The 10,682-nt window shown below is 34.3% G+C and overlaps 1 protein-coding gene across 2 annotated transcripts in view; it reads left to right on the plus strand.

The window, feature by feature from the left end:
• LOC106786381 (putative uncharacterized protein DDB_G0282499) overlaps nt 1-10,682 on the plus strand; it is a 45,254-nt gene that overhangs the window by 27,579 nt on the left and 6,993 nt on the right. For both annotated transcript variants that reach the window (XM_014747689.1, XM_014747690.1), the window contains exons 2-3: nt 6,618-8,018; nt 9,886-10,057. In XM_014747689.1, coding sequence (XP_014603175.1) covers nt 6,618-8,018; nt 9,886-10,057 — 1,573 coding nt within the window. The remainder of the gene's footprint in view (nt 1-6,617; nt 8,019-9,885; nt 10,058-10,682) is intronic.

The raw sequence follows: 10,682 nt of genomic DNA on the forward strand, positions 1-10,682 counted from the left end.
ATTTAATATAATATTTAATTTAGTATAGTATAGCACATTTACAGACAGAAATTAAGTTCGATTTTGTACTAATTTCTAAATAAATTTATTCCAAATATTTATATTATATATATGTATATTTTTTTATTTCTTTTTTTTTTTTCTTGATTTTTCATTTACAAGAAAGAAAAACGGGGTTCGTTGATCTTAGAATATTAGATCGTGTCGCAATAATCGCTCACCAAAGACAGAATAAAACCGCTTTCCGAAAAGGAAGTACTCACTTTTATATTGTTTTATTTTTTTCTCTCTCTCTCTCTTTTTCTATTTCTATCTTTTTCTTGCCCGCACACCGCCATAATATTACAGGGAACGTCATTTTTCTAGAAACTATTCATTAGTAGAAACTATTTGCGTCGCGTTTCACGTGTATACACGATTTTAAGTACTTATAAATTATATATGTATATATATGCATGCATGCATTTATGTATACATGTATATATGTATATTCTACGTAATGTATATTGCAAAAGAAATCTTACACATTCCGCTACTTGTTCTTCCTTTTCCCTTCCCTTCCCTTCCCTTTTTCCCTCTCTTTCATTATTTTCTAATCATCAATCTTATTATAGAAACTTTCACAATCGAAATGATATTTTAAACACGTATTTAATATAGGGTAAGGTTACTTAAGTTGTTGTACCCCATAAGTATAATATATATAAACAAGAAATGTTTGTATTTTTTCATAATTTCACGTAACATTAATTTCATTTATTTTCATGAACTTCGAAATAGAGTTACACGTTTTCCATAAAATCTTTTCCAGAAGAATCAATTTAAAAATATATATCTAATTTTTAACTGTATTTTAATATATTTTTTTTCTGATAAATCACATGATACAAAAATTAGGCAATTATTTGAGTTACACGTATACGACACGGATGCACATAAAATATTTCATTGTCAAAATATTTATTTTTGCATATACACACGTGTTTTACATATCTTTGATTTTATTAGGTTTGTTTTTTAAAAATTTATTGATATGATCAATATATTATATATACATACTATATAAAAATTACTTCGAAGTAAATGAAAAAATGAAATTGACAGTATAATAATAATAATAATAATCGTATGATGAAATATATTCGTCCCTTAACTAAAAGAAAGAAAAAAAAAACAAAAATCAGTTTCTTCCTTCCTATACTAACCACAACCCCTCTCAATGATGATGATGATAATGATGAAGAGTCTGATAACTTTTAGGACAGACTCTTCCGTTTAAGTGTTTAATAGAAAAACGAAGTAGGAGGTCCTTCAAATGTAATAGGGAATGTGCTAAGAATAAGTGGAAGGGTTAGCTTTGAGCAATTCGATGATCATCGAGATAACAACACGCACGCGTACACTCACACACACACGCACCTCCCACAAAAAAAAAGGGAACGTAGAGAGGAGTACTTTCGATGGATTAATCGATCGAATCCAGATGGATACAAGAACACCCTTATAGAAGGATAGGTTCTTAAACGTTCAACTGGACCTCGAAAAAGGGCGCACCCAATCGAGAAACCGTGTGTGTTCTTATATGTTCTCTCTGTGGCAATGTAATATAATGCAATGTGTGTATTTCGTATGTGTATATATATATATGTGCGTGTACACCCGTTGTTCAAAAACGGGACCGCACATGTTCCACCTCGTGCGGGCCGGTAGGTATTCAGGGCGTGCAGCTGCCGAACGCCCTTCAACGTCATTACCTGCTCGCTTTTTCGCAACGCACGTTTGCTTGCTTGCTTGCTTGCTCGTCCTATCGTTTCTTCTTTTAGGACCCAGGCACGCGCCCTATAAAATTTACTCTCTCTCTCTTTCTCTTTTTTTAACCCCCCACTACTACCACTTCCATCATCACTACCGTCATACCACAGTCATACCACATCAGTATGCCACCCCTCGGCCCCTGCCACCGTTTCGGAGACCGTCAGGCCCATCATTTTCATCCCTTCTTTTTTATTCCTCTTACTTTTTCTTTTATTTTCGCCAAGTTTTTCTTCTTTTTCTTCTTTTTTTGTATTTGTATTGCCTTCTTTAGCTCACCCTCCACCCACCCTTTTATTCTATCAATTGATTATTTTCATTTAAGTATGTGCGATCTTTTGTATAATTTTGTAGAGTATTTTGTAATATGATATATTCAAAAGTAAGATTTATAAAGTCATCATTTAAAAAAAGAAAAAATTACATTGTTTAGAAATTACAATTTTTATCTGATCAAAATTAATGTTATATATGTCATGTATATTATGTTTTATTTAATTTATTTTACATGAATATATATATGTGTGCATAATTTTTTGTTAGTATTGACCACTTATCAATGCTGATATTTAAATAATTTTTATACTTCAATTAGAGAAATATTTAAAAATGACTGATCGTATAAATATAAAAATGACTGTTAATTTTAATTTAATTTAAAAGAAAAGAAAGAAGTAAGAAAAAGATAATTAAAATTTCCTCATATAAATAAAAAATAAAAAAAAAACATACACATCGCTCGTGTTCGGCAGCTGCGATCGTCTGAATAGACGTAAGAGGAACATGTGCGATCCCTGGCTTCTCGTTTACGTAAAAAAGAATAAGAATAAGAAGAAGAGGTAGGAAGAAGTAGAAGTAAAAGAGAAAAGGAGAGAAAGAAAAAAAAAGAAATACGAATGCTTCTTTTTTGGCATACTATATGTGCATCGTTGTTGCACACGTTTGACTCGTGCCAATGACGATAGACGACGACTATAGTCGTCGTTCAATCCTTTCTTCCTTCCTTTCTTCCTTTAGTGGTCAAGAAACGAAGATATTTCCTAAATATACAGGACCTTCTCTGCCTCTTCTTCTTCTTCTTCTTCTGCTTCTTTCATTTATGTTCACGTCAGAAAAAAGAGAGACCATTACGAAATTCTTATCGTTCCTTCATTCGTTGGTACGTTCGTTGGTTCGTTGGTTCATTCGTTCATTCATGTACTTCCGGGCGCGTGCCAGTATTTAAGATCCTTTTCGATGTCCTTTGAAGGGATTCTCAGCTGCAAGCCACGTTCCACCTCCTCCCTACCCCCACCTATATCACTTCTCGACCTCGTACACTTATTCTCATCTTTACCTTTTTTGTTCTTCATTTTTTATTTATTTATTTTCAAATAGATTTTTCCGAAAATATCGAGTTATATATTATTATTATTTTCTAGGGATAAATACAAAGATTACCAATATTTGGCATAAAACAACACCACAAATGTTATATATAAAACAAAGTTTTTTTTATATATTAATAAAAAAAAAAAACTGATGTGTGTACTTATGTACACACGTAAGAAGTTATACTTCTTTAGCGTACCAAAACGAATCATAACCTCAAAAATAAGTTCAATTTGCGCGCGCATCGCGTAAATATCGACAACTTCGTGGTGTCGATTTTTCGGTCGCATCTAACTTCACTTTCGAAAACGCGACAAAAGAATTATAACTTCAATAATGCAATCATAAAAATATAATATTAAAAAGAAAACTAATGTGTTTAGAAAAAAAAAAAAAGTATGCCAAAATGAAAATCTCGTCTAATCAAATTTTTCCATACATGTTACCCACTAATTTACAATACCTTCAGATATCTTATCTATGTACATAACTTCCATAAGATTTTATCGAATTATATATACATATACATACATATATTTAATCTAATAACTGTATACATTTAAACAGACAAATTCTGACATAATTATAAATATACTTCTGAAAGATCTCATAAATATATTTTATTTATATACATAACACATATATCATTTCTATCTTATAACTATACATATAACCCTCGTAAAATTGAATGCAAGTAAAAGAGTGAGGTTGAACGCACCCCTCTTTTATTCGACAGTACACTAGTCTTCTAGGATCTACTTTAGAGATATCTCGTGAACGTTTCAGCTGGTGGTCGTTTCGAAAAATAGGGTGAATCGTTAAAGAGAGAAAAGAGAAAGAGAAAGAGAAAGAAATAAAGAGGAAGGGAGATGAAGACGACGATTTCAAGAGGGGCCTTAAACTGTCCCAGACATCATCTCTCTCTCTCCTCCTATTACTGGAGGGCCTCCTGCACGAGCCAGACGCGTGATGAAATTTTTTCTTTTTTTTTTCAAACGTCCCATAACATATTCGGACTTATACGTATTTCCGTGTTTAGACGACGAGACACGCAGCTGGTCCCCCTGGACTAGTCCTCTATCTTTCTCTCTCTCTTTTTGGAAAATCATTTCTTTTCTTTTTTCTTTCTTTCTTTCTTTATTTCTTTATTTATTTATCCCCTATTTCCCTGACTATCTTGTATATAGTCTTCTCCCTCTTTCTAATATTAAAATCGAATATCGTGTTTGAATGTGTATATACTTACTTTTATGTGTATTATATATATATATATATTAGATAGATTTTGTATAGTAGTAGAAGTTCGTGTGCGACAACGATATATCACAGTTGTGCATTGCGACACTCTTGACACTCTCTTTCTCTCCCCCTCTCTCTCTCTCTCTCTATTTCTCTTTTTCTCTCTTGTGTGGTCTAATATAACACTTATTTGCACTTGACTTAGCAGCTTTTTACTAATCGTTAGTAAGTTGGATTCTAGAACGTTCTATATAAATGTTGTGTAATAATAATAATAATAATGTTTAATAGTTACGTAAAACGTCAATGGGATTTGTGTAACTTTTCTATATTTATGAACAAATAATTCAAATTTATTTAAATTCATAAAATATATTTTGAAGATTAATAAATTATTCTTGTTTTTTTTTCCCCATACATATTTAATGTAAGAAAATATATATATACCTATACCTATAAATATTCTTTTAGAAGAAATAAAAAATTGTATTAAATATTAAAAAAAGAAACCACATAGAGAAAGAGAGAAAGAATGAGTTATGAGTACTTGTGCACTCGCAATAAATCCTTTTAAAAAAAAGAAAAAGAAAAAGAGGGTATTCATTGCTAACGATAAGTAGGTGACACGGCAAGACACGAAAAAAGAATAGAAATATAGAGTGAGAAAGAGAAAGAAAGACAATGCAGTCATCAGCCGGTGAGTTTAAGTACGGTCCACAGCCCACATGCAGTTCTCTTAATAATTGGCTATTTCCCTTTCCTCAACAGAGACGTTAAATGCCTCAGCGTGTTTCTCTCCTTCCTTCTAGTTTCTTCTTATTCTTATTCTTCTCCTTTTTCTTATTCTTCTTCTTCTTCTTCTTCTTCATCTTTACATCTTTCTCTTTAGTATGAAAATTATCTTAAACACGTACACAGACACACACATATATATATATACGTATTCCTGAGTATATTATTCTCATACTTTTTAAATTTAGGTTATTTTCTAATTGCACGTATTCATAACTTCCGTTTACATTTTAACCCAACTACTTCCTTCTTCCATCTTCCCCCTTCTAACTCTTACTTCTTATTCTCTTCTTCATCTTCATTTTCATTATAATGATCATTCATATATACCTACATCTATACAATAATTAACGTGTATAGTTATTATGATAATAATATTCATATATTTATCACATTTAATCAAAATATCTATATTTTATTTCGATAATAGAGACACACAAATGTGCTCTGTTTGAAATCAAACATATATGAAAAATTTATCCTCTCTCTCTCTCTCTCTCTCTCTGAATCTCTTCATGGTGCTCTCACATACAAACATATACGTAAAAAAAAGCAGCCGTCCTTTTTTCACCGGCTACGTACAGAACACCAGGCATTGTGTTATAAAGCTGTAGAAAAATTTTTTTCTCTCTCTCTCTCTCTCGAGAAGCAAAGCGTCAGACACATAATGATCCTTTATATTCCTTCGAGGACCTTTCCTCTTCTCTCAGGCTGCGCCTGGCACGGAGTTAAGTCAATAACGGCGCACGCTTTAGGGAATCCATAATTCGATAAACTTTACACAAACCGGCTTGTGCAAAGCCTACGAATGACTGGGGACTACTCTCTAGGAAAATGCAAAAGAGACAGACGAAAAAGGGAAGATTGAGATAAAGTGAGATAGAGAAAAGTGAGAGAAAAGAGGAGGGGGTGGAAGCAGATGGCTAAAAGGAAGGGAAGGGAAGGATGGAAAAGGATGCCACTGTGAAAACAGCTTTCTTTCACGGTAAATGTTTTGAAGGCAAACAAACCCTCTTAAAGCACATACCTTTTGCAAAAGCATTTGCGCTTTTCTATTATATCTTATAAATATTTACAAGTTGTTTAAGGACGGGTGGTTATAGTCGGGGTGGGGGGGCGTGTTAGTGAGAAGTTAGAAAAGAACTCTTATAAAACGTTCAGCTATACGTGTACATATGAGTGAGAGGAGATAGTACGGATATTGATATAGATATAGATATTAAGAGTGCGAGAGTTTGTGAGTGAGTGTGTGAGTGAGTGAGTAAATGAGTGAGTGGGGGTAAGAGTATACTCGAGTAACACACTCGAGTTGTTGTTAGCCCTAAGGGAGAGATAGATCGAGTAGACTTTGGCCGAGATATAACACACTGTAAACGTGCGGCCTGTTGGATATTTGGTTACAGGGAGGCGGCGACACGTGCGCCGGAGTTCTGGCCCAGGTGGAACGGCTCGTGCTGTCGAGGAAACAGAAAAAGCTGCTGGGACGGCAACTATGGTGGCAGCAGCAGCAGCAACAGCAACGGTTGGTCCGACAACGACGGCAACGACTACGACCATGACGACGACCACGACCACGACCACGATGACGAAGATGACAAAGATGACGACGTTAGTAGCTGAAAGCAACAGCAGCAGCAGCAACGACAGCAGCAGCAACAGCACCACCACCAACACGATTGGAGGTGCCCTTATGGCAAACGGGGGATGCCAGATGATGATAGGAAGAGAAAACGGGATTATTGAAGAAGTTAGTTGTAGTTCGGACGTTGTAGTGACGGACGATGAAGAACTCTGTTGTTGCGATAATAACACCAACAGTAATAACATCAATAACAGTATAACCACAAGTACCAATAACATCATCATGAACGACGGCAGCAAGAATCATCATCGTTATCAACAATATTATAGGCACCATCCACGTAATCATTGTTGTCATCAACGTAAAAACCTTGATCTCGCTAATCCAACGATAGATGAAAATATCATGATTGAAGATTATAATCATTTAGAAGAGGATTATTGCACCGATTCGTCATTATCGCATTGTTCTGAAGAACAACAGCAACCCTCCTCGTGGGATATTGCAGATTTACGTTATCTTCATCGTCAACATCATTTGCATTATAGTTATTGTCATCAACTTGAACATCAACAACACCGTCATTATCAACATCAACATCGTCAAGATTGTCAACAGTATCAAAATCGTCCTCATTATAATAGGCATCATCAACATCCTCATCATAGTCATCATCATCCTCATCATCATCACCACCATCACCACCACCACCATCACCATTACCATCATAATCATCATCATCGTCATCATTGTCATTATCACCAACAACATGACCAACAACAGGACCAACAACAACAACCTCATCAAAGTCCTCATCATCAACATCATCAGCAACTAGATGATCTTCAACAACGTCTTCGGAAGGAACGAAGACGAGAAAATATATCTCATTCTTCTTCTTCTTGTTCTTCGTCTTCTTCTTCTTCTTCTTCTTCTTGTTCCTCTTCTTCTTCTTCTTCTTCTTCGACGACAACGACGATGACGACAACGATGACGACGACGACGACGACGACGACAATAACGACGACAACCAATACCAATGATAGCGACAGCAAGAGCAACACCACTTCTTCCATATCGTCGTCTTCACCTATTATTCCACTTGTCCAACCTGAAGATAGCAACACATCTAGGAGTGTCACTGCCGTTATGAGAAGAAACAAGATTCAACCGTACCTCGCGACATTACTCATCATCTCTTATACCCTCTTTGGTATGACAGGTTAGTGTATCCAAATTTTACAAGTTTTCTTTTTCATCTTTCACATTTTTTTTTTCCTTCTATTAACAAAACAAACATTTCTTTTACATAATATATATATACGTACGACAATTATCATTCGGCGACGTACGTAATTAATTATTATAAACATTATAAATAAATCCACAAATATATTTCGCGATTCAAAATAATATATTCTATTATAGAAATTTATTTAACAAATTAGAATTAAAGCTTTCTTCCAACCGTAAAAAAAAAAGAGGGGAAAAAAAACTGAAAATTAACTCGAGAAACGTTTTCCTTTTATCGCACATAGCCGTCACTTCACTCTTTAATAATCATCCCTCCAGAAAACCCTTACTTTTTTTTAAGCAATAATAATTTGCTCTGTAGCGTGGTGGTATATGTGTATATGTGTGTCAGGTGACAGAACGGGAGGTACCAGCAAAAAAAGAATTACCCAGGCACGCGTGGGTAATACCACCCTGTCCTGGTATTTTTCGACTTTTATATTTAAACAAAAAAGAAAGACTGTGAAAAGGATGGGGGTGGGGGGTGGGGTAGATAGAGTCGAGAATAAAATCGCGTATACGCTTAATTTTCATTACTTTTCATTTTTTTCCCTTTCTTTTCTTATTATTATCATTATCATTATTATTATTATTATTATTATTATTCGTTATTCTTTCTGGAATTTTTTCTTTTTTTCATTTTTTTTCATTTTTTTTTGTGGGGTCACGCACGCCAAACGGCAGATTGTAAAATTGCAACAGGTGACAGATAGAGAACGCCGCGAAGCGCTCGATATATTTTACTTTTTCGGGGGGCAGATGCAGAGTGCAGCAGTTTTCTGATACGAGAACCGCTCTGTTGTACGTACGAGGAAGGATCCACCTCCCCCGACCCGCCCTCACCCTCACCCTCACACCCATCACCACCTCCACCTCTACGTTACTTTTACTTCTACCTCATCCCCGTCTTCGCGCACGTGTATGTGTGTATGGTATATGTTGTGTGTGTGTTGTTTGTACGCATACGCAAAAAGATACGAGCACGTGTGCTGAGTTTGTATCCGATCAAAGTTGCTAAAAAAAAAAAGAATTAACTAATCAAGACGAGAGAGAGAGAAGAAGGGGAGGGGAGAGGTTACATCGAAAATACCATAACTGTGAGTTCATTACCCCCACTCCTCCACCCCCATAAACCTGAAAACTGTGAAAAGTTTGTAATTCGATGATTCGATTTGTCTCGACAAACGCCCCTATTTTTCTCCCTTTCTATACCTTTTCTCAGTCCTTCCCCCCCCCCTCTCTACCATCTACCCCTCCTTTTTTCTCCTCTACCTATAATAATGGGATAAACGATCCAACGTCCATTAGTTCAAGTTGTGATTGAATCGCATCCGACGTACCGTTATATACCTCCATGTGTACATCTATCTATCCTTTTCCATCTTTCTTATTTTCTTCAATCATAATTAACGAATTTTTTTCATTCGGTTTGGTCGATCGATCTTTTTTTTTTTTTTTTATTTTAGATAAAGAAAATAAAATGGGGGGCGGTGGGTGGTGGTAGAAAGGATCTTGTTCTTATTTTATTTTATATTTTTTTGTTTTTGTTTTTCTTCTTCGTGTATATTTATTTTTTATAACAGTGTATAAAATATAAAAAAGTATAAATATAAAAATATGTGTATAAAAGAGACAAAAGTTATTGATAGAATTTTTTAGAATATAAATAGAAATGACTAATATGTTATTTCTCTTTCTCATTTTCTCTCTCTATCTCTTCCTTTTTGTCTAATCGAAAAAATAATAATAATAATAATTGTCTTTTTTTTTTTCTGTTACATTAAAACAAAATACAGATGCCTGTTCGTCGCGGTCAACACCAAAGCCACGACCACCAACGCCGACACCTCGGCCAAATATCACATTCCACATGTATACGTGTCCTCCGGATTATGCGCAATGGTACTGTTTAAACGGTGCCACGTGTTTTACAGTCAAAATCGTCGATTCCCTCCTCTACAATTGCTTGTAAGTATTTTTTATTTCTATTTATTATGAATTTTTCTATTTTATATACATATTTAATATAGTTTAATATAATTATTCAAAGGATAGTTCTACAATTGTAAAAATCTGTGACACTTTATACGACACTATACGAATATTGTCATAACTATTTTAGTTTTTTAATATAAAAAATGTCAGAGTAGTAATAAGATAAATGGAATCAAAATGAAACTCAGAAAATTTGGGGGACTATTTTTCTAGGGAATAATATGCCACGCGCAAAGATCAATATATTTTGTATCTTTTTATTTTCCCTTTTACGGATTCGGAGTTACTCATCTTTACGAATACCTTTTCACACCTATCCCTTTTTTACTTTTTATCTCTGGAAGTCAACAGCTCGCGAGTTCTTTTTTTTTTCTTCTTTTGTTTCTTCGAGAACGGGGGTCAACAATTCCCCATTAATTTTATAAACCATATCAATGTTGCTTGAGTTTGTTGATTTAAAGGAAACTAGTAATATAACGTGATTAGGCTATTGACTAATTATTAGAGAGTTTATTATATTCAATTTATTTTTATTCAAATCGGAGGTTGATATAATATCATTTTTACATAATAGTATGCTGCATGTTGTATCTTATAT

Source organism: Polistes canadensis, unplaced genomic scaffold, assembly GCF_001313835.1.
Source record: "Polistes canadensis isolate GaletaPanama2010 unplaced genomic scaffold, ASM131383v1 scaffold_72, whole genome shotgun sequence".
Taxonomy (NCBI): Eukaryota; Metazoa; Arthropoda; class Insecta; order Hymenoptera; family Vespidae; genus Polistes; species Polistes canadensis.